Source organism: Nicotiana tomentosiformis, chromosome 6, assembly GCF_000390325.3.
Source record: "Nicotiana tomentosiformis chromosome 6, ASM39032v3, whole genome shotgun sequence".
In the NCBI taxonomy this organism is placed as follows: domain Eukaryota; kingdom Viridiplantae; phylum Streptophyta; class Magnoliopsida; order Solanales; family Solanaceae; genus Nicotiana; species Nicotiana tomentosiformis.
The window spans coordinates 42035761-42061409 of record NC_090817.1 but is presented as its reverse complement, the minus strand read 5'-3'; the positions used below and the strand labels follow the sequence as shown (position 1 = coordinate 42061409).

Below are 25649 nucleotides of genomic sequence, written 5' to 3'. Positions count from 1 at the left end.
GTCCGATGTGAAAACGTCTCAAAAATTTTGAACCCATTAGGTTAGGTTTGAAACTGCTGGAGGAGCCCAATGGGTAGTTGAACTAAGAGAAGGAAAAATTAGCAAAAAGGGGAATTTTCTTCAACGCTGTAAAATAGGGATATTCGAAAAACTTACGAGTGTAGTTCCAAGATTTGGCGATAGGAGGTTCTAACACCGGTAGAATGTACCGAGCAATAATGACAGCGAACCTCTCCATGCAAACAATCTCATCAACACCGGTGACGATGGCATGGTGGCAGCGTTTGCTGAGTTTGACCATGCCTCTACGAAAAATCTTTGGGGCGTAGAGGTTGATCAAACGAGCAAGAGTTAGGGTTTCGCCTGTTCGGGTACACAAAAACCAAAGGCAAGCTACCGTTCGCCATATTGATGAACCTACTTGAGCTAAGCAAACTTGGCAATTTTGGCAAAATTCTAAAATGATGGGATCGATTTCCCGACCCATTCTTAAAGTGAAAGGGTACGTGTAAATGTACATGTACCCTGGTTTACTGAAAGTTATCCTTTACACTTCATTAGGGGCTAAAACCTCAATGTTGTTCCAGCCACAATCTACTTTTATAACGGGAATACTAGCATGACGAATGGAAAAAAAGATACCTACTAACATCTCTATTTCTGTCATTTTTAGGGTTAGGGGGTTCCTGCTGAACTTAGAGATTCGTCTCACAATTTTGTTGAGTAAATGTGTTAAGAAGGGAAGAAGTTTATAGGCGTCAGAATGCAAGGCCATCATTACCTAGGTAACTGGCGAAAGTATTTGTCGAATCATGGAATAACACATGTTCGGCTCACTAAATGCAAGGAGGCATGCGCCCTTTCAAGTGTCAAAATCGTTCAGAAATTTTCTCGCCAAGAAAAGGAGTCTTATCTACTTCACGGTAACATAAAGTTTATTAATTACTAGAAAGTAAGGGGACTATCTGTATGGGGTAAAATTGATAAATGACAGGTGGATGTTCATCGAGTTGACACGTGGTAGTAAAGACATGTAGGATATGAGTCAACAAATAGCTGGCACCGGTTACAATCATGTGACCGGTGTTGTGTGGGTTCCGAAGACACTAGTACCGCGAACGCAAGTTTGAAAGGAAGATATCGATTGAAGAAGGTAGCATTCAAGGAGCACCCGTTACAAAGAATCTTTGCATTTATACTCAGCCGTTATGCACCTATCAAGAGGGGTCTTTACTCATATTAAAGAAAAGCTTGAGATGGGAATCTTGTCTCCATAAATTTAGCTATAAATCTAGTAATTTGCACTTATTGTAAGCATGAAATACTTGTATGCCAAAAAGGCTAAACTTACTCTTGTTTTATTAACATTATTTCTGCTTTATACTCTGTTCTTGCTCTTGCTTCCGGAAAAGCTCATTTCACAACCAGACTTGTATTTTGTTCAAGTTTCCTTAATTAATTTATTTATGTTCTTATTTATTTTTTATTCTTGGATCAAATTAATTTATGTATCTATAAACCACGTTACAAATTCAACTGTACCGTTTTACGGGTAAGCAACCATTGTTTGTCATTTCTAAAAATAATTACACCATCAATTCTTATAAATTAAATAAAACCCTTCTTAAACGAACATTAAAAAGGACATTCCTTTAACCAGTGTCAAAACTACTCTTCCATCTCCGGCTGAATAGATGGGTAATCACATGGGGATTAACACTAACGATATATGTAATCCCTGAAAATATTATGCTTCACGTGGCCATCATAAAATGGATTTGAAGGAATAAATGTGACCCACAAAAATAAAACACAATAATTGAATATGCTTTATTATACTGTGAATATGGAAGGGGGAAAAGTCAACGTTATCATCCATGAACTATCTACTACTCCGTATCGTACATATAATCCCCCAATCCTTTCTTGAATATGCTTTTATAATATGAATATCTTCCAGGTAAACAGAAAAGGAAGTGAGATCATGCAATTAAATTAATATTTTTCTTTTCGAAATGATGGAACTATTGCTCATGCACCTAATTTGTACAGTAAACTTAAACATATTAATCCTTTTCAATACTCATTTTCAACAATATAAAGGTAGTAGCGAAAGATAACATGTATAAAAAAATGCAAAAAACTAATAAGAACAATTGATCCCGACTAAGAGCAAAATACAAATTATATCACAGAACGGCAGAATGCTTGAGATTAATGAAATTGAATAGATTAATACATCCATTATATTCTGGGGGAGCAGAGATCGTGCAAGGCCAGGCACGACGTCAACAAGGCTAAAAATCTTGCAACCAGGCTCAAGCAAGTCTAATTAATGGTGTTTTAAAATTAAAATTACTACTGTATAATTTTAATCTCCTATGTAAATATAAATATAATAAGAAATGGAGTTTTCCTCTTCTTTTCTTCAAGTTCGTAAGCAGCTATTTGGTTGTTGTAGACCCGAAGCCTTTCCTCCAGCATTAACACATAAAGATTCAGCTGGATGATCTTTAAAATTAAGATTCACGTCTTGTAGCGTTATCTCATTACATGGATTTGTTTTGCTGCAATCGAATTTTACTGCAACTTCTGTGGCCGATGTCCCATGTATGTCGTGGTACTTTATATCGCTGACCTTAATACCAGAGCCCTGAAAATGTTTAACAAGAAATGAAATGAAATTGTAAGTACTTTATAAAGGATTTAAGTTATATATTCTGATGGGATTAAAATTTTAATTACTTAATATGTAATAGCATATTAGTTACTATTTTTATAAGATTATTTAGTGCTTATCAAAAAATTTACATATAATTACCTAATAAGATAAGTGGTCTGATTGTATACGCCGTCAGAGTATAGAAGTTAAACTCTTTTATATAACATTGATAAATGAGGTAAAATAGTATGCATTGACATCGTAAGAAAATTTACACAATTAGGTCACTTATAAAGTAATTCCAAATAAATATTTACGATAGACATTAATTAATAACATGATAAAAATAATATCTAACCTGCTATTACGGATTAAACTACAATGATAAGACAAAATAGTTCTGCTTTTTGTTTTTTAACTAAGTTACCTGATCAGGACAATTTCCACGATCTGGGCAGTAATTTTGATCTATGATGATGGGATTTTCGACACTATTCATCACCGCGTGTTGAAAAAGAACATCCCTCACGAAGCCATTGCTAGGCCTAGCCCATGTTTTGACCCTCACTCCATTCTGGGTTCTAGTAAATGTTGCCGTTTTAACTGTCACGTTTTGAACTCCTGGCTCTTGCATATCCCAACCTAAGCTCCCAATGCTGCACCAATCCACAATTATTAGAATATTTAATAGACGCAATTTATTATAATAAGTCGATCAATTTATGTACTTTGTAAGTGCACAATATACTATAATTATCAAATATAAGTATGTTTGGTATGACAGAAGCCATATTACAAAAAGTATTTTTGGAAAAATATTTTACTATAAAAGGTTTTGGATGTGTGGTTGGAGAGTGAGAAATATTTTCCGAGAAAAACTTCTATCAAAGACAAGATAATAATATTAGCAAACTAAATGGTGTTTTGATGAAACTAATGAGTATTAAAAATAGATAATAACCTCTAATTATTGGTTAAAGTAGTGAATGAAGTTAAGAGTTGATATAATTGTGAGGAAAAATGAATTTCTTCCAAAAATAAGAAAAGTAATTTTCACGAAAAAGGGGAAAAAGTTGTCCGTGGTAATCAAAAACTATTTACAAGAAAATAATTCCCGTCATACGTACCAAAACACACCTAAAATATATTTAATTTCTAGCTAGCTAGTGATATTATACTAAAAATAGTTTTTTTTTTAGACCTTATTCCGTGGCCGGGGCCGCAGGCAATGTTTTCGATCCACAAGTTGGAGTTGCCAGGACCAATTGAGATACAATCATCGCCAGTTCCAATATGAGAATTCAAGATGGTAACATCAGTCGATGACTGTAAATGAATTCCATCAGTGTTGGGACTATTTCCGGGAGCTGAAATCTTCAATCCTTGTAACTTCGCCTTATGGCACCCATCGAACAAAATGTGGAACATTTGGCTGTCTTGTGAAGTTAATCCACTTATTCCAATGTTGTTTGAGTTGTAGAAAGCTAAAGTCTGCACAAAATATTTTTTTATAGTACGAAGATATGTTAATCAAGAAAAAGAACTAGTAGTATGAAGTATAAAAAGGATATCTATGATTGATTTTACAGAATCAGTATTATCTCTTGCCTTTTAATAAAGGAGTTACTGCGAAAACAATGATTTTGTTATCTAGAAAAAGATTTATTCGAGAATAGTTTAGACTCTAAGTTAAACCACACAAAAATAATTTTAAGTGATAAACACATTTTCTATTCTAGCAAAGATTCTTCCCAGCACTTTCCATTATAACAAAGATTCCGGTACGGTTTTACTACTGGATAAGAGAAGAGCGGGAAGAGAAAAATCAATATATTCCCCGTAAAATGCATGTTTTGAACGAATTCAGTGGTTCAAAGTGAGTGATTCTTTTATAAATAAATATTTTAATTTTTTCTTATATATGTATACGTAATTCAAATTGAAAGTATTATTCATTTGTACACAGAATCTTTTGTTTGTGTTTGTATGTATATTTTGCTGTACTTGGAAAGGAGAAGTAGACATACCGTAGCTCCTTTAGGACAACCTTTGCCGGAGTTTTTGCATGCCCAAAGACGGGCACCTTGTCCATTTAGGGTTCCACCAACGATCGAAAGTCCAGTGACTCGTTCGAATTTAATCCAGCTTCCAGATTTCCCAATAACATTATAGTCAGAGGGAGCTATAAGTGTGCCATCAATACGTATAGTAATGGCATTACTCTTGCATGTTTGACCATAGAAATATGCATTACCAAGCAAGTAACTTCCCTTTGGCACGAAAATGGTGGCAGGGCTAGTAGAAGTACATGCTGCAGTCCATGCACTAAGAAAAGCCTTCGACGAATCGGATTTTCCATCAGACTTTGCTCCGTAGTTTAGGACATTATACATGGAATCTGCTGCTATTGACAAGTTGAAGAAGAAGAGGATGATAATTATGACAAATGGGGAAAGAAAAAAGACGCTCATTTTTCTCATCATGTTGAATTTGAGACAAATAGTGAGAGGCTTGAGTTTGGTATGTGGTGAGGAAATGTAGAATTTGAAAAGGATATTTATAAGAGGGCGAAGGGGGGAGGGGGGGAGGGGTGTGAAGAAGAGCTAATTAAGCCGAAACTGCGTCAATATTACTGTTTTTTTCCATTTGGACGTTTTTTTCCATTTGGACGTTTTTTTCTTTTACAACTATCAAACAAAAGCTAGTATTAACTTTGGTAGCGTATCTTTTTCCTACTTTTTTCTAATCTTTCCCTTTTTCATCATCATGGGTGGGTAGTGGGGTTGAATGTGAATGGTAGTAAGGTATTCCCTCCTTTTCAATTTAGATGTGGTAGTTTGATTCGACACGGAGTTTAAGAAAAAATAATAAGACTTTTGAAACTTGTGGTCTTAAAAGCGGGTAAAACCTTTGTGGGGCCATGACATTTGTGTGGTTATAAAAGCTTCTCATTAAGGGTAAAATGGGTAAAATGAAGAGTTTAAAGTTGAATTATTTTTAAATTTTAAAATGTATCATTTATTTTGGAACAGATTAAAATGGAAAGTAACTCGTTTAATTTGAAACGGTGGAAGTAATTTTTTGTTACAAAATCATTTCCTTTCTTTTCTTTTTTGGAATAAAATTATCTTTATTTAGTTATTGGAGAATGAGGAACTTTAAAACGTAGCACTAGAATGCAATATTATATGCAATCACATGGGAAAGATTTTGCCAATTGCTATTTGCTAGCTGACTCCATATTTTAAGGGGATATCCGGCAGAAAAAGGTTCTCAAATACATGGCCATTAATTTTGGGATCCGTATCCTAATTACCCTTGAATAAATTAAAGCATTTAAAGACAATCTAAAAAAATAGAAGAAGCTATCGAAAATTAAAGTACCGAGAGATTGAAAATAAATCGAAAACTACACGAGGTAAGCCTTTAAGAGATCAAATCGAATTAAACACAGAAAATTATTTATAGTGCCGCCCCAGCTAAAGTGGCAAAGCTAAGGTCTTAGATTCAGTTATACCTCATCAATATGACACCTAAGTTTAATAAAAACTAATAACTGCGCTCAATGTTAGCATCAAATCTATAATATATATATATATATATATATATATATATATATATATATATATATATATCATACACATTTTTATCAATTAACAACGATTATGTATTTTTGTTGTGTTTTTTCCGCCCGATATACAATATCTGAATTGGCTTGACAAATCCTAATTCACATTGCATATGGCCCATTAAAGGAGAGATTGCTTTTTACTAGGATTTGCTTTTTTTATTTTTAGGGCTCGAACCCCAAATATTTGTTTTTTTTTTCTTTCTCGAACCCCAAATATTTGTGGATAACATCCACCGGATCTAATGTTACGAACGGAAAAGAGAATTAAAAAGATTACATAAGCAAAAATAATATTAATATGTTTGATTTTCTTGAGGTTTTGAGAGTGTCCAAATAATTTCTGTATTCCCCATTTGTATTTGGTCAACAGCCAATCAGATGACAACACTTGATATGTCCAAGCAGACATGCTCCTTGTCGAACATTTTTCTGATGCACATGCTTGAGGCTTTCTTGATTTATAAGTTGTGAGTTTCTGTTATTTGTTCAAGTTCTTTTGCAAGTGGATGGAATTTTTTCAATTCGAAAAGATTGTTTCCCTCATCTTTTAATTTGCTTTTAGAGCTGGACAATCAATTTATTCTAGGGAAGCCAACATCATAGCATACTAACAACTTGTTCCTATAATACTCTAGCCTACATAAGAACCTATAAACAACTTTTATATAAAACCTTATATTATTTGAAGTACTTAGAAGTACGTAACACGTTATATCCATGAGAATAAAGCCAAGACTCAAACTCAACTTTTTATGTAGGAACTAGAATATTTTATACAAATGTTTGAAAATTTGGCTTCATGCCACTACAGAGAAGAATGGATACTCATATGTCTATGTTCTCTTACTATTGCAGAATCTTTTTTTTTTCTTTTAATAAACAAGCATTGTGCCTAATTTAAGCCTTCCATTACGCAGGGAATGATGACAATATCACGAAGAAATTAAAAGCTTATACTATTAAAAGTTTGATTTGGTTACTAAAGGGATTTCCTAACCGTTTGAACTTAATTAACATGACTCTCTTACTCGATAAACTGTTACTTTACGTCATTCGGACCTTACTAATCAATCAACGAACTTCTGTTTAATTTCTATATGATTTATGTATCATTCAAGTGGTAGCAGAGTTGATATATTAGTGCTTATAAGTACTTTTGAAGGAAAAAAGAAGCGGACTTTTTGAAGTTAATTAAGAGTAGAGTATATCTTAGTTTCTATCCCCCTTCCCTCCCCCAGCCCTTAAAAATAAAATTAATAAGGAAAAAATGGTAGTTGCTAAGTGTTACCATATCTTTATATGGTTTTTGGACAAAATTATTCAATAATATCTATGATCAATCTCTCAACTAATCCGTGAAACATTTTGTAATGACTCGGCCGCTCGTTTGTGTATTTGAGCCACGTTTTCCTATTTGACACTTTTCGTATGCTTGGTTATTGTTTCGTGGCTTGCGTGGATGGTTAGTTGATTTGGGAAGATTTGGAAGTGAATCGGAACACTTAGTTCCCTTGTTGGAAGCTTAAGTTGTAAGAGTTGACCAAGGTTTGCCTTTTGTGTAAATGACCTCGAATCGGAGTTGACCAAGATTTGACTTTTGTGTAAATGACATAGAAGCTCGGATTATAGCGATTTTTGAGGCAATTTTCACCCACGTGGATTGAATAAATGTTCTTAACTCGGATTTGATTATTATTCATGATTTTATCTTCAATATTGGCATTTGATTGGTGAATCTGAAGAAGGAAACTGGGGTTTTGCAAGAATTTTTGGAAAGTGAATAAATAAAATTTGAATCCCGATTCGGAGTAGGATTTGGATGAAACTTGTATAGTTGGACTCGTATTCGAATGGGTAGTCGAGATTTGAGTTTTTTCGGGTTCCGGGAAGCGGGCACGGATTGACTTTCTGGTCGACTTTGTGTAATTGATTAAAGATTGAGCCTTTATACTTCGTAATTATTTCCTTTAGCATTATTTAAAATCGTGGTGTATTATTTGACTAGATTTGACTCGTTCGTAGGCCGATTTGAGAGGCAAGGAATTCTTGGAGTATTTATTCTTGCTCGTTCGAGGTAAGTATCTTCCCTAGGCTTGGTTTGAGGATATTTTTCCCGATGGCTATGCTCTTTGGTATACGTTGGAGGTGGCGCACGTGTGAGGTGATGATGGTATATGCATGCACCATTGTTATTCATGATCCAGGTAGACTTTAGGCTATTATATGGCTTATTTTTCTATCATGCTTCTTTAATACCGTATTTTCTCCACTTATATGACAATGTGAGATATTATTCGTGCGAGAAATCATGTCTAGGCTATGTGCTTACCTGATATAAGATATGATAGGGTTATTTTTGCTATGTTGAGCTATATTCCTTAATTGTAGTCATATTTTCAGTCATGATATGATATCTACGTGTTATAATCTATGTCTCTGTGCAGCTTTTTATATGTTATCTCACATGTTATTAGTAGGGAAGGATAATTATTCAGCGCACTAAAATCTAGTGATTGAGGTTCCATATTCATAAAAATTCAGGTTTGAAATGATCCATGTTAGTCCTTGTGTGTGATACGTGTTTGAGCTCATTGTAGCACGTTAATACATTCCGTGTGGTATTCTGATTATTGGTACTATGAGATATTGGCATATTGAGACTCAATGGGATTGATAACTGATCTTGGGTCATAGAGCCATGTTGATATTGGTATTAAGGTGATGTTTGCATCAAAGCCCATATTGGGCTGAGTTATATTGATCGTTGACTTTGATCCGATCAGCACCTGGGCTAGGACTTGCCCCTCTAGAGTCAGGTAATAACATGTGAGTACAGGCACATGAGATGTGCTTAGTGAGGGACTTATGTCAGGAACCCATACAGTACTGAGTGTATGTGTGTGTGATGATCCAAGGGTATTGTGCTAGGCACCGTGAGAGTGGTGAGAGTATGATTGAGGTGTACTTGTACCAAGCACTATGAATATGCTGAGATTTTGTATACTTGATGATTAAACTGTCATGTTGTTGACTTGGCATGTATACTTATCACATAGGCATAAAGATGTATTTTCCTCCTGCTAATTGATATGCGATATATCTATTTAACGTTTTAAGCTTGAAATCGCAATTTACTTTGATAAATCTTTGTTTAGGTGATTTTCGTGGAAAGTTGATGCCTTGACTAATATACTTGAAAATCATGTTTATTTCTCCTCTTATTGTGATAGAGTTGAACCTGATGTTATTTGAGCTTCTTTTCCTTTTGCCATTATTATGCTGTTATTGTTGTTGTTAGCTATTAAAAGTGAGTATTGGACCTTACCAAGCTCGTCTCTACTTTCAGGCCGAGGTTAGGCTTGCTACTTATTGAGTACATAGGGTCGGTTGTACTCATACTACATTCTACACTTCATGTGCAGTTCTTGGTGTGACTGATCATAGTGGTTGTAAGTTAGCCGCATCCGTATTTGTTGGAGATTTCGAGGTAGCCCTGCTATTCTATTTGCATGCCTTGAAGTCCCCTATTTTATATCATGTTATTACTCTTCAGTCTTCCAGACAATATTATAATTTGTTCAGACTTTGTATTTAATACTCCATAGAGCTCATGTACTTGGAGACACTAGAGTTAGGGGTGATTTCAGTTGTATCATCATTTGACTTCAGTTATTTATGTTATTCGGCTATTTGAGATTATTTCTTACTGTTGTTGAAGTTTAGTTATTCATATTTATTCTTGTCTTGCATAGCAAGCAGTGTTAGGCGCCATCACGAATCTGGTGGGATTTGAATTGTGACAAGTTGGTATCAGAGCACTAGGTTACATAGGTCTCACGAGTCATGAGCAAGTCTATTAGAGTTTTGAGGATCGATATGGAGACATCTGTACTTGTCTTCGAGGCTATAGGGTTGTTAGGATAACTTCTCTTTCTTGCATTCTTTATTGTACGGGTTTGCTATTCCTAAGTTTGAATCTTTTCTCTTCTATTCTATCACAGATGGTGAGGACACCATCTTCTGGTACTGCTGAGAAAGCGCCAATACCCCAGGTCATGGTCGCGGGAAGGCAGGACCAAGGCAGACGCAGGGGTAGAGCACGCACCACAGTTAGGGGCCCTACTGGGGCAGCCACTATGGAGCCACCAGTTGCTCCCGTTGTGGAGCAGATTCCAGAACATGTTGAGCTGGTGGGACCAACTCAGCTTGCCCATTATTTATTTGTTATTCTAGTTGTTCAGGATGCTCTAGTCCATGTGGTTGGTCTATTCTAGAGTGGCTTTGGCCAGAGCAATTCCTACTACACTAGCTACTTCCTAGGAAGGGGGCGGAGCACAAACTCTTGCTACTTATACCCCAGAGCAAATGGTCCATGGTTATAAAACACTTGGAGTTTTACCAGTTAAGGGAGTTCAGCCTACTATCGCCCCTGAGCCTGAGGGTAGGCCTGCAATATTAGATGATGAGCTGAAGAGGCTAGATAAGTTCACAAAGTTGCATCCTCTTCACTTCAGCGGTAGACCTTCAGAGGATCCCCATGAACTGTTGGATCGTTGTCACGCGATTCTGTGTAATTTGGGACTAGTTGAGTCCAATGGAGTTCACTTCACCGCCTTCCAGATGCAAGGTCTAGCCAAGAGGTTGTTGCAGGTTTATGAGCTAGGAAGACCAGCAGGATCACCTCCTTTTACTTGGGATCAGTTCTCCAGGTTCGTATTGGACAAGTTTGTGCCATGCACCAGGAGAGAGGAGTTGAGGAGGCAGTTTGAGCACCTTCAGCAGGGTCAGATATCAGTTACTGAGTATGAGATGAGGTTTACTGAGCAATCCCGTCATGCTACTATTTTGGTTCCCTCTGAGGAGGAGAGAGTGAGGAGATTCATTGATGGTCTTCACTATAGTATTCACCTTGCTATGGCTAGAGAGAAAGAGACCAGGATTTCATTTCACCAGGTTGTGGAGATAGCATGTCGTGTTAAGCGCATCCACAGTGAGTCTAGAGATATGAGGCAGGGAAGGGACAAGATGTCCCGACAATCAAGTAGCTTCAGTGGTGCCTCATCTAGAGGCTAAGATCGATTTGGGATAGGCCATTTGAGCAGGACAACTTATCATACACCATCACCCAATCGAGGAGCTTCTGTGCAGCCTTCATTTAGTGCACTTCTAGCGTAGATTGCTTAGCGCGTTTCATCTATTCAGGTTTCATCGTTACCAGGTTCTTCTGGGATCCGAATCAGGCCCCGCATTCATTTTCGGTCAGAGGTTGCTATGAGTGTGAACACTTGGGGCACGTTAGGAAATATTGCCCACCTTTTTGTAGAGCTTCAAGGAAGCAGGGAGGTTAGACTATGACTCTTGCACCGATTACTACACCACCCTCTCAGCCAGCTCGGGGTAGAGGTCATCCGGGACGTGGTCGTCCTAGAGGTGGAGCTTAGTGTAATAGAGGTCAGGCTAGATGTTATGCATTCCTTGGAAGCACTGAGGTTATCACTTCTATTATTACATGTATTGTTTCTGAGTGTCACAGAGATGCTTCGGTATTGTTTGATCCTAACTCTAGTTATTTATATGTGTCATCATACTTTATTGATCATGTGTGGTCACTATATGTGATTTTCAAACGAGAGTGGACTTGCTATTATTAGATATGGTGGACTTTGATATGATCTTGGGTATGGACTATTTATCTCCATACCATGTTATTCTTGATTGTCACGCTAAGACCGTGTCATTGGCTATGCCAGCATTGCCACCGTTGAAATGGAGGGGTTCTCTTGGTCATACTCCTAGCAGAGCAATCTCATTTTTGAAGGCTCAACGGATAGTGGAGAAGGGGGTTTTGGCGTATCTAGAATTTTTCCGAGATGTTAGTTCTGATACTCCTACTGTAGAGTCAGTTCCAGTAGTGAGAGATATTAGTTCTAGAATTTTTCCGAGATGTATTTCGTGCAGACCTACCGGGCATGTCACCCGATAGGGATATTAATTTTAGCATTGATTTGGCACTAGTCACTCAGCCTATCTCTATTCCTCCGTATTGTATGGATCCAGCCGAGTTGAAGGAATTAAAGAACAATTGCAAGTGTTACTGAATAAGGGGTTCATCAGGCCTAGTGTTTCACCTTAGGGTGCGCCAGCGATGTTTGTAAAGAAGAAAGATGGGTCTTTGAGGATGTGTATTGACTACATATAGTTAAACAAGGTTACCATCAAGAACAAGTATCCACTGCCATGCATTGATGATTTATTTGATCAGCTGCAGAGTGATACGGTGTTCTCAAAGATTAACTTGAGATCAGGGTATCACCAGTTAAAGATTTGGGCTTCAGACATCCCTAAGATGACTTTTAGGACTCGTTATAGGCATTATGAGTTTTTAGTGATGTCTTTTGGCTTGACCAATGCCCCGTCAGCTTTCATGCATTTGATGAATAGTGTGTTTTAGCCTTATTTTAATTCTTTTGTTATTGTGTTCATTGATGATATCTTTATATACTCCCATAGCAGGAAGAAGCAGAACAACGTTTGAGGATTGTGCTTCAGACTTTAAAGTAGAAGAAATTGTATGCTAAGTTCTTTAAGTGTGAGTTTTGGCTAGATTCAGTGACATTCTTGGGCCACATGGTGTCTAGTGATGGGATCAAGGTGAATTCAAAGAAAATTGAGGTAGTTCAGAGTTGGCCCAGACATTCTACCGCTATAAAGATCAGGAGTTTCTTAGATTTGGAAGGCTACTACCATCGCTTTGTAGAGGGATTTTAATGTATTGCAGCTCCATTGACCAAGTTTACTTAGAAGGGCGCTCCATTGAAATGGTCAGACGAGTGTGAGGAGAGCTTTCAGAAGCTCAAGACTGCTTTGACTATAGTTTCAGTTTTATCATTGCCCTCAGGATCGGGGATGTACATTGTCTTTGTGATGCTTCACGCATTGACCTTGGGTATGTGTTAATGCAGGATGTTAGGGTGATTGCTTATGCATCGCACCAATTGAAGACCCGCGAGAAGAATTATATGGTACATGATTTGAAGTTGGTAACTATTATGAAGGCATTTAAGATTTGAAGGTATTACTTATACGGTGTGTCTTGTGAGGTTTACACGGATCATCAGAGTAATCGGCATTTGTTTAAGCAGAAAGATTTGAACTTGAGGCAATGGAGGTGATTGGAGTTGTTGAAGGATTATGATTTCACTATCTTGTATAATTTAGGTAAGGCTAATGTAGTAGCATATTCCTTGAGCATAAAGGCAGAGAGTATGGGGAGTTTGACATTTATTCTAGCTTTGGAGAGGCCTTTGGATGTGGATGTTCAGGCTTAGGCCAATAGGTTCGTGAGGTTGAATATTTCAGAGCCCAACAGAGTTCTTGCTTATGTTGTTATGCGGTCGTCTTTGTTTGAGCGCATCAAAGCTCGTCAGTATGATGATCCCCATTTTCTTGTCCTTGAGGACACAGTGCAGCGAGATAGTGCTAAGGAGGTAACTATTGGTAATTATGGTGTATTGCAACTTCAAGGTCAGATTTGTGTTCCTAATGTGAATGATTTGAGGGAAGGCTCATAGTTTGCGGTATTCTATTCACCCAGGTGCTACGAAGATGTACCGTGATATGAAGCATCATTATTGGTGGCGGAGGATGAAGAAGGACATTGTTGGATATGTTGCGCGGTGTTTGAATTGCTAGCAGGTTATGTGTGAGTATCAGATATCGGGTGGTTTGCTTCAGAGGTTAGAGATACTAGAGTGGAAGTGGGAGCATATTACCATGGACTTTGTGGTAGGGTTGCCATGGACTTTGAGGAGATTCGACGCAGTTTGGGTCATTGTGGGCAGACTCACCAATTCTGCGCAATTCATTCCGGTCATGACTTACTACATTTTAGGCAGTTTGCTAAGATCTACATCAGAGAGATTGTCCGCCTACATGGTGTGCCTGTGTCTATCATATCAGATCAAGGCACTCAGTTATATTTCACTTTTGGAGAGCCGTTCAGCATGAGCTAGGCATGCAGTTGAGCACTGTATTTCACCCTCAGATGATTGGACAGTCCGAGCAGACCATTCAGATTTTGGAGGATATGTTGAGGGCCTGCGTAACTGATTTTAGAGGCCAATGGGATATGATACTTCCATTAGTGGACTTTGCATACAACAACTATCAGTCGAGCATCCAGATGGATCCGTATGAGGCCTTACATGGGACTCGCTATTGTTCTGTGGTTGGTTGGTATAAGACTAATTAGGCTTGATTGTTGGGCACAGATTTGGTTCGTGATGCTATGGAGAATGTGAAATTGATTCAGGAGCGGCTTCATACAATGCAATCCAAGCAAAAGAGTTATGCTGATAAGAAGGTTCGTGATGTGACATTCATGGAGGGTGAGAAAGTTCATCTTCGAGTTTCTCTTATGAAGGGCGTGATGAGATTTGGGAAGAAGAGCTAGTTGAGCCCTCGATATATTAGTTCCTTTGAGGTGTTAGAGAGAGTTGGTGAGGTGACCTACAGAATTGCTTTGCCACCCAGCTTGTCGGGCTTGTACTGTGGTTGCCAGAGAAATAGGATTACAGGCTCAACGGGGCTAACTAAGATACATCACAATTAGATGAGTAAACCATATATCTGGCTCAACAAAGAAATGCCTATATCACTTCTTAGACGAACAAGACTGCTATTTCGCTTTACAAACACACAAGGCAAGTTCTAGACATCAACTGACATGCACAGAATATCAATAAAATCCTCACACACACATTGGCACATAACGTACTTAGGACCGGATCTATCCCGACTCTCTAGTTAAAGCGGTTAAGCAACATCAAAATCAAATAATTTTAGGCTCTTATCCAAGAGTCAAGAACTGAGCCTAGGTGTCACGACTAAGGTACTCACTGCTCTCAAGGCACAACATAATTAATAACAGTTATATCCATTTAACACCACAACACAAGACTTCCCTATTCCTAACAAAAAAAAAACTAACTACACCTGGTTCAAGCAGAACCCTTGGAAAAGAGCCGCGACACAAAGAAAACCCAAGGGGGAATTGTTACACTACCTAAGAAAAACAAAATAAAGATGAAAGAATGTTTTTTTTCCGATCTTAATCCCTAAGAAAAACAAAATAAAGATGAAAGAATCTTTTTTTTCCGACCTTAATCCCTCAAGAAGACAGTCGAGGAAATGCATCATTGGGAAAAGTCAAAAAACAAATTCAAATAAAACAAAAGAAAACAAACACAGATGTAAATATTTACAACCCCTCCCCACTTTAAATTGTGGTATGTCGCCATGACACACAAATAAAAAGCAAGAGGTAAAGGAAACTCCCCTAAATCATCTAGTCGGGGTCTGAATCGAAATCGGGATTTCCTTTGCACGCCCGACCTAGTGCACACATCCATTCCGAGAGCTTCTTTTCTGCCTTTTTTGGGTACACCCCACACTTATCATACTTACTCTCTCCAGTTCACTCCTTTAGGGCCCCCATTTCTCCTTCCATCTTGAAGATCACTCTTTTCTCCCCCACTTTAAGCATGAGCTGCTTCCTGAATGTTCTCAGATAGTTGTGCCCTGTTATCGTATAGCTGAGCCATAGGTTTCTATTTCAGCCTTTAGATGCTTATAGTCAGCTTACGCTTAATCAACCAAACAGAACGGTTTCTAGGTGAGATTTGTTATATAGATAAAGATAGCACCACAAATACTAAAAGGTATCACGACACAAAATTCCACCGGAACAGTGATGGAACTTGACACATCTTGCGAGGCAAGCCAACAACAAATATGTGGAAATAAACTTCAACAACGGTATGAATAATCTCAAATAGTCAAATAACATAAATAACTGAAGTCAAATGATGATACAACTGAAACTACCCCAAAATATGGTGTTGCCGAGTACATGATCACTATAGACTATTAAATACAAAGTCTAAACAAAATATAATACTTTATGAAAGATGGAACAATAATAACATGATATAAAAGAAGGGACTTCAAGGCCTGCGAATGGAACAACAATGCTACCTCGAAATCTCCAATAAAATCGGATGCGACTCACCGCAACTACCACAATTAATAATACCTGGATCTGCACATGAAGTGTTTAGTATAGTATGAGTAAAACCAACTCAATGCACCCAATAAGTAGCAAGCCTAACCTTGGGCTAAAAGCAATGACGAGCTTAGCAAGGTCCAATACTCACTTCAACGGCAAACAATAACATAACAGTAGAATAATAGCAAAAGGAAAAACTTCTCAAATAATATTAGGTTCAAATATATCACAATAAGAGGTGAAATAAGTACTCTTTTCAAGTATATAAATCAAGGCATCAATGTTTCACGGAAATCACCTAAACAGGGATTTACCAAAGTAAACTGCGATTTCAAGCGGTAAACATCAAATACCAATTAGCATGAGGAAAATACATCTCTATGACTGCAAGATAAGTGCACATGCCAAGTCAACAACATCATAGTTTAATCATCAAGTACACAAAATCACAGCACATTCATAGCGCCTAGCACAAGTACCCCTCAATCATATTTTCAGTACTCTCACGGTACCTGGAACAATGTCCTTGGATCATCACACACACACACACACACACATACTCAGCACTATAAGGATGCCTGAAATAAGTCCCTCACTAAGAACATCTTGTGTGTCTGCACTCACAGGTTAATACCCGACTTCAGAGGGACGGATCCTAGCCCAAGACTGATCGGATCAAAGTCAACGATCAATATCACCCAAGCCAATATGGGGCCTTGACACAAGCGTCACCTCAATACCAATAATCAGAATACCGCATGGAATGTACCAACGTGCCACAACTCAGCTCAAACTCATGTCATACACAATGACACTAACAACATATGAGATAACATAACAAAAGGTGCATATAGACAGAGATATAACACACATATATCATATCATAACTTACAATATGACTGTAGTTAAGGCAAATAACTCAACATAGCAAAAATATACCTATCATGTCTCAAACAGGTAAGCACATAGCCTAGGCATGATTTCTAGCATGGATAATATCTCACGTAGTCATACAAGTGGAGGAAAAACGATATCAAAGAATCATGATAGCAAAACAAGGCATATAATAGCCTAAAGTGTAATTGGATCATAAATAATCACGATTCATGCATATACGCTCGTCACCCCCAACATATAATAAATATCATAGCTATCGGAGAAAATACCCTCAAACCAAGCCTAGGTAAGATCCTTACCTCGAACGAGTGTGAATTGATGGTAGGCTAGGAGCTCGTGTTTTAGCTACATTTTGCACTCTAATTACTATACTTTGATTGTATTTGAGCCTAATTGTTAGTACTTTGTACTTATTACGTGTGTTTTATTGTGTTGGATGTAATTTAGAGTAAAGAAGAAAGTTTGGAGCTAAGATGAATGATTTGGAGCTTTGAAAAAGAAGAAAGTTTGGAGCTAAGATGAATGATTTGGAGCTTTGAAGTCTGAGTAGAAGCCCAAAAAATTAAGCCAGGATCACGTTTGGGGATCGAGGACCAAGTCAGGATGTCGAAAAGTGAGAAAAATAGATTACACTGAGAAAACTGCACTACCGCATTGAAAATTAATTTCATAAATAAATATTTATGTGTTTGGACATAAGCAATGTAAATAAATAGTTAATATATATGTTTACCCGCAAAACGGTATAGTTAAATTTATACGTGATTTCTAGACAAGTGAATTAATTCAATCATGAAATAACAAGATAATTGAAGAGATATATAACACTTAGTCTTGATAGGAAGACGAAATAACAAAAATAAAGACTCTGGTAGTGAAGCCTCCGGGCGCAACAATAATAAGAACAAGAACATAAAATAAGAAGATATAATTGAATAGAGCTTTGAGTAGATTGTAATATTAGTTTACCAGAAAATTCATGTGCTTATAATGATAACATAGCTCACTATTTATAGCTTACATTTAGGAAAGGAGGTCCTAGGATCGTGTCCTTCTTTAATGTCAATAACGAGGGGCATTGATGAAGATGTAACAGTGAGCATAAATGCCAAATTCCTTGTAACAGGCAATGTACTTAATGTTGTGGAATATTCTCCATTAAATACTACCGGGAGTATTTATTGCATCCTTATGAGCGTTATTCTTTCCGGTGACACGGGACTGTTGCCTTCGGTTTTGGCTATCCCCCATCTTAAGTTCCACGTGTCCTTCTTTTGGGCGGCCACGTAGCGTAGCATATTTTACCCTATACAGATAGACCCACTGCTTTCCGATGACATAACTTTTTTTCACCGGGAAGTTGGTAAAAATACTCCTTTGGCGGGAATTACTATGATCCCCTCTGAAGGCTTCTAACGGTTGATTAGACGCACGTCTCTCCGCATTTAATGCCCCGACCACGCGTTATCCCATGATTCAGCACAACCTTTGCCGATTATCGAGGTAATCATGGTCGTGAATTTAGTTGCCTAAACTTTTACTTATACGCATCAACCTTCTCCCCTTATACTCCATAATTTTCCAAGTTTCTAAAACCTTTCTTGCTATTAATAAACCTTTCTTTAACCCCCTTCAAACAAAAAAGGCTTTTCTTTCATCCAAATGGCTTCTTCTTCAAAGAACATTAGCTTTTCAAAGGGCAAGAACAAAGCCGAGGATGTTGCTCCTCCAACGGTGGATTCCATCGAAGTCTTGTTACAATAAAAGTCTTCGAAGAGAAATTCCCTTCGGCTCTCCCTCGCACATGGGCTGCTGGTAGATATCCTTCTTCCATCCGTTCTTCTAGTATTCCTGATGTGAAGCAAGACTGTCACTTCCATGATTTGTATATTTTTGCTCCTGATCTATCGGAGCGAGTGACCCTTCCCAAGGAGGGTTTTACATATTTTTACACGTATCCCTTTACTTTGGGTGCGTTCTCTTTGAGTGGAGAGCTTGACTCCATTATTACAAAGTTTTGCCTCCGCTATCAGGTATGCTTGGCACAAGTAAGTCCTTCTGTGTGGAGGACGATTGCATGTCTTCGACGCTAGTGCCAAGAGATGGGAGAGGAGCTATCTTTAGCTCATGTAATGAATCTTTATTCCCCCAAAATCTTTCGCGAGGGAATGATAAATTTCAGCAAACATGGCCACCATGCTCTGTTATCTAGCATGGATGATGACAAAGATCATGGGTGGATGGAACAGTTTGTTGCAGTTCCCACCAATGACATCATTCTGTCAATGACTTCTTCCTTTCCTAAAGCATGGAACCGGACTCGTAAGCTCCTTGTTTAATATTTCTTTTATTAGGTATTCTTCTATACCCGTATTGATCCTCCATCTTTCGCCCATTTCAGCAACTCGATGGGCCCCACCAATGGTTGAAGGCTTGAACCAGTGGGTCTAGAAGATCTTGGATGTCACTACGCCTGAAACCCGCATGTGGAAAGAACTAGCCCTTAAATACGGGTGGAAGGCCAAAAATCATGGTAACTCAGACTCACCTTGTTTCAATTTTTTATGTGAATAAATTGATTGACCCCTTCTATCTTTTCTCTAAAATCAGGTCTACCTGCGGGTTCTGTTGTTGTCTCTGAGGAGGACATTTTGGCTGATCCCGCTAACGCGGCAAGGCTGCTCCAGGAGGTGCTTACTCGAATAGGTGTCACCAGGCCTGCTTCGGGCACAAGTGTTTCTTTACGGAGTCCTCAGCCGGAGGACAAACAACCAAAAAGAAGACGCTCCTCTGCGGCCGGGGAAAAGAATAAGAGGGCAAAGACTGTTTCCCACGAGTCATCTCCGGTAGTTGTGGTGACTAGTGACGAGCTCGAAACACACACCTAAATTATGCTCGCTAATCAAATATAGTATAGTATAATATCGTATCCACAGGGATTAGATTTAAATAGTATTCTCGTAGTTTCTAGCTTGGTTGCTATCCAAGATGATCAACAGTTGAGATTTATAAGATGTCTAACTAAATTTAACTAAGATTCCTAAGCTATTCTCTAATGACAATCGAAATAAAGATAAGCAAGGAAGTTATCAGTGGGAGAAAATAGGGGTTGATAAAATAAGTTCAAGATATTTATTTGAGATCTAACTCTAGATAATTCACTTCTAATATTCAAGTGAGTCTCTTGAATTCACTCAATTATTAGTTCAAACGTTCATTAAAAACTCCTCTCTCGATTAAGTATTAGACTTACGATATGAACCAATTTAAGCACGTGAAGATATGCAAGAATGCGTAGTGGATTGGTCTTTAGGAAAATCTCGTTCGATTATTCTCCTAAGAAGGTTTTATCAATGATTCAACTAGCCTCTTTCGATTACTAAGAATAATTAATGAACTCAACCAACAATATAATGCAAAGATATCACAAGTTATGCCTCTCTCGATGACATGAACAAGTGAATATAGATGCAGCAGTTAAATCATCCAAAAATGCTTCAATACATAAAACTAGAGTTATAATCCATAAAAAATCATCAATACACCAAATCCATCAAACCCTAAAGATAACTTCTCCATAGATATGGAGAAATTCATCACAAATAAAGTCAAAGTGTAGGAAAATATAAATTCAATCCAACCTCGTGTCTTGAGTGAGGAAAGATTGATGAAATCCTTATGCTCGTATTCTTTCAACTCCTCCTTAGCCTCCTTAGGTCGAATATGTGTCAAAATTCCAGAAAATAACGTTTTCCTATGTATTTATAGAAAGTAGGGTCGGGCCCAAACAGAATCACCTTTTCCTAGCCGAAATAGGACATTTACTCTATAAATATTTTACAGGTACGCTGCATGGGGCGACGCGCCATGTGTGGCATTCGTGAGAAAATCCAGAGAGCTAAGTTCTGACAAACAACAGGAAATTGCACACCTGCGGCGCCCCACTCGCCCCGACAGTGGGGATTTCTCAGAGTACAGATCAAACTTCGATATTTGACGTCCAGACTTGGTCCTCGACCTCAGAACACGACCCCAGCTTAATTCCTTGGGGTTTTACTCAGACTTCAAAGCTCCAAGTAGCTCGAATTAGCTCCGCAACATTGACATCACTTGGAATCACTCCTACAAGGCATAAAACACATAATCAGTGCAAAGCACTATAAATTAAAACTCAAAACGAGTAAAGTGCAGTGAGTTAGAGTGCAATAAGCGACTAAAATACGCAATTATAGCCTACCATCAACACTCCACACTTAAACCATTGCTCTTCCTCGACCAATCCAACTACACTTCACATAGAACATAACCTTTTTCAACAATTCTCATAACTCATCACACCAAGAACATTTAAAACAGATTAAGTACAATAACGTAACATCCTAGCCTCAAGATTGACTTAAAAGCACCATGCATTTTTTATAACCCGCTCACTTACTCTAACACAGAGGTCAAGCATTACCTCTCCTTCATGAATCAAGTGCCCTCACACAATAATAGAGAGTAGTTCCCCACACAATGAAATTTAAGAACAATCACTACTAAATATCCGGTAAAAACCAACCAAAACAACCGACCAATTTTGGTCGGTAATGGCCAATAACCGTCCAAAACATGACTATTTACATGTGGATGGTAGTTTAGGGGTCGGAAAGGATACTATTCTATGGGAATCGAATCGGGAGTATGTACTGTGGCAGGATACTATTCTACCACTAGATCATTGGTGCATTTTGTTTTAAGACTGTCTTTTATTTGATTTATACTCTTTAATTGTATTTTCGCACGAAAATAACTGACCAAAGTTGGTCAGTTTTATTAAAAAATAAAATTACTAACCAAAGTTGGTCAGTTATTTAAAATGACCGGCCGAATAAACCGACCAACTTTGGTCGGTTTTTTTAATATTAATTTTTATTTATTTTAATTAAAAAACTGACCAAAGTTGGTCAGTTTCTTGAAAAAATAAATTTTGCAGGACTCAAAAATAGTTTCCCGTATTTTTGCGCCAAAGAAAACCGACCAAAGTTGGTCGGTTTCGTAAAAAAAAGTTAAAAAATAAAATATTTTGAAAAACCGACCAACTTTGGTCGATTTTTTGGCCTGGTTTTTTGACCGACCAAAGTTGGTCGGTAGACCTTGGTTGGTTTTTGCCGAATTTCTAGTAGTTAATTAGAAACTCAAGAGAGAAAGAATTCACCCACTCTCAGAAATAACATTCGTATGCCACAAAAGACATACCATAGGCTTGCCCATAGTGTACTACTCTACTAATAGAGCTCATTCAATCATGGATCAAGTAGGACTTTAATTGGTTGTAATGTAGGTTGCAGGATGGGTAGGATACAGTTGGATATAAGAGTGACTACACCTCCCTAAGCACTTTAATACATACATTTCATTATTCAAAATCCCACACTTATGTCAAGCCATAACTCCACCTTCCCATCAATATACATTAACTCCCTACTTCTTTAATCACAATTACATCAAGTTACCACTATCAAGGAACATTTTTCACAATCATACACTTATTTGTTTTTTTCTTTCCTTTTCAATTCAAGTGGCTCTTACTTTTTTCAAAACATTGAACCTTTCTCCTTATTTCGATAGTTCCACTCAAAAGCCTACCCAACCACCCCACACTTCAACTTTTACAAAGTTCATAACAAATTCAAGTGCTCACGAGAGGTATAAGATTCAAATAGATGATGAATTCATACAAATGGTTAGGGCTTGTAATGTGGTTGCCAAAGAAACAGGATTACAGATTTAAAGGGGTTAACTACGATACATAATAATTAGGTGGGTAAAAGCATATAACTGGCTCAACAAAAAAAAATACCTAAATAACTTCCAAGACTGAATAAAACTACTATTTCGCTTTGCAAACACACGAGGCAAGTTCTAGAAATCAAATGCAATGCACAGAATAACACAAAACCTCACACACACATGGCACATAACTCACTCAGGAGCGGACTATCAAGATGCTCTAGTCAAAGAAGTTAAGCAAAGTTAAGATCATATAATTTAAGGTACTTATACAAGAGTCAAAAACTGAGCCTAAGCATCACAACTAAAGCAGTTTTCGTATCTTTATGGAAAAAGATATGGATTTCTCTTCTAAACTTGTCCGTTATAGCTGAGGAGAAATTTTATCAAGGAATTTTCTGGTCATCTCCTCTCATGTTCTAATCGATCCCGTGGGTAAGCTTCGAAGCCACTACTTTGCATCATCTTTGAGTATGAATGGGAATGCACTTAAGTACACTGCATCTTGTGACACACCATTGTATTGAAAGGTATTCGTAATATCCTCGAAGTCCATCAGATGTGTATCTGTATCTTCGTTCATCTTTCCTCTGAAGACACAATAATTCTAAAGAGTTTGAAGCAACCCTTATTTCAATTCGAAATTATTAGCTGCAATTGCAGGTGGTCTCACACTTGATAAGCCTTGATTGTAGACCGGTCTAGCATAATCGCCCAATGATCTCCTAGACATGGGAGCTATATTTCCGAACTGGTCTTTATCCAAGGGTTGATTTTGAGCAATTCTCCGACCCCTCTCTTCTTCATAAATAATCTGTGCATCTATAATAGTTGTTTCCTCAGCATCTGGTGCAACTTTTTCTCGTTGTTGGGCTGCCTCCCTTGTAGCCAAATCTAAATTATCATCACCGTTTCTAGCCATAGTTTCTTTGGTTGAGGATTGCCCAACCTTTTCTGAAGTCTCAGTGAGATTTCTTTCCTTGGCTTTCACAATTGCTTTTCTATCTCTGGCTCGTATGGTAACACTTTTTTGCAAAAGCTTGAGTCATGCACCAATTTAACCTGCAGCCTGCGCACAGTCAACGAACACCAACCGTAAAAGGAGAAAAATAAAATTAAATAAAAAGAAAAAATAAATTCCTGAATTAGCACTACAAACTATTTCAAACACTATTGATTGCCAATCCTCGGCAACAACGCCAAAATTTGACGAGCTCGAAACACACACCTAAATTATGCTCGCTAATCAAATATAATATAGTATAATATCATATCCACATGGATTGGATTTATATAGTATTCTCATAGTTTCTAGCTTGTTTGCTATCCAAGATGATCAACAGTTGAGATTTATAAGATATCTAACTAAATTTAACTAAGAGTCCTAAGCTATTGACTAATGACAATCGAAATAAAAATAAGCAAGGAAGTTATCAATAGGAGAAAATAAGGGTTGATAAGATAGGTGCAAGATAATTGTTTGGGATCTAACTCTAGATAATTCACTTCTAATGTTCAAGCGAGTCTCTCGAATTCACTCAATTATTAGTTCAAACGTTCAGTAAAATCTCCTCTCTCGATTAAGTATTAGCCTTACGAGATGAACCAATTTAAGCACGTGAAGATATGCAAGAATGCATAGTGGATTGATCTTCAGGAAAACCTCTTTTGATTATTCTCCTAAGTAGGTTTAATCAATGATTCAACTAGCCTCTTTTGATTACCAAGAAGAATTAATGAACTCAACCAACAATATAATGTAAAGATATCACAAGTTATGCCTCTCTCGATTACATGAACAAGTGAATGTAGATGAAGTAGTTAAATCATCCAAAAATGCTTCAATACATAAAACTAGAGTTATAATCCACAAACAATCATCAATACAACAAATCCATCAAACCCTAAAGAGAACTACTCCATAGATATGGAGAAATTCATCACAAATAAAGTTAAAGTATAGAAAAACATAAAATCAATCCAAACTCGTGTTTTGAGTGAGGAAGGAATGATAAAATCCTTATGCTCGTGTTTTTAGGGAGGAGAAGATGGTCGAGTTAGCCTCCAATTGATATTCGAAATGTTACAGGCTCAACAAGCCGCTATAGCACAACTACAAAATCAGCACCGAACACCGAGTAGGATCGAACCAGAAGTCGTCCATAGGACCGAGCCTGTGCCGGAAAGGTCGAACGCCAACGAATCAGGGATTGACCCCGCCATTATGAAAATGCTCGAGGAGCTCACTAAACGGATTGAATCGGTATAAAAGAAAATCGAAGCAAATGACAAGGAAGTAGAGACATACAACTCCCGGGTTGACCAAATACCGGGGGCACCGCCGATTCTAAAGGGTATGGATTCAAAACAATTCGTACAGAAGCCTTTCCCTCCAAGTGCGGCTCCGAAACCCATTCCAAAGAATTTCCGAATGCCAAAAATTCCTAAGTACAATGGGACCACCGACCCTAATGAGCATGTCACTTCTTATACATGCGCAATAAAAGGGAATGACTTGGAAGACAATGAGATTGAATCTGTTCTACTAAAGAAATTTAGAGAAACCTTATCGAAAGGAGCAACGATATGGTACCACAATTTGCCGCCTAATTCCATCGATT

At 37.6% G+C, this 25649-nt stretch overlaps 2 protein-coding genes across 2 annotated transcripts; one reads left to right on the top strand and one right to left on the bottom strand.

The window, feature by feature from the left end:
• Positions 1-2184: 2184 nt before the first annotated feature.
• LOC104101546 (polygalacturonase-like) lies at positions 2185-5178 on the bottom strand. The gene is made up of 4 exons (XM_009609020.4): positions 4690-5178; positions 3864-4153; positions 3090-3318; positions 2185-2653 (listed from the first exon to the last, which is right to left on the bottom strand). Exons 1-4 carry the CDS (start codon positions 5143-5145, stop codon positions 2429-2431), a joined length of 1200 nt encoding a protein of 399 aa, XP_009607315.1. The 5' UTR covers positions 5146-5178; the 3' UTR covers positions 2185-2428.
• Positions 5179-10658: 5480 nt separating this feature from the next.
• LOC138893869 (uncharacterized) lies at positions 10659-11366 on the top strand. The gene has a single exon (XM_070178536.1). The coding sequence runs from the start codon at positions 10659-10661 to the stop codon at positions 11364-11366; it is 708 nt and encodes a 235-aa protein (XP_070034637.1).
• The last annotated feature ends 14283 nt before the right edge of the window (positions 11367-25649 follow it).

What these genes read in the sequence shown, in the direction of transcription:
- LOC104101546 (XM_009609020.4), bottom strand. Translation starts at nt 5,145, where the DNA reads ATGATGAGAAAAATGAGCGTCTTTTTTCTTTCCCCATTTGTCATAATT. An exon ending in GTTGTCCTAAAGGAGCTACG is followed by an intron (nt 4,154 to 4,689) that starts GTATGTCTACTT and finishes TATTTTGTGCAG; the next exon opens with ACTTTAGCTTTCTACAACTC. An exon ending in GTGGAAATTGTCCTGATCAG is followed by an intron (nt 2,654 to 3,089) that starts GTAACTTAGTTA and finishes AAACATTTTCAG; the next exon opens with GGCTCTGGTATTAAGGTCAG.
- LOC138893869 (XM_070178536.1), top strand. Translation starts at nt 10,659, where the DNA reads ATGGTCCATGGTTATAAAACACTTGGAGTTTTACCAGTTAAGGGAGTT.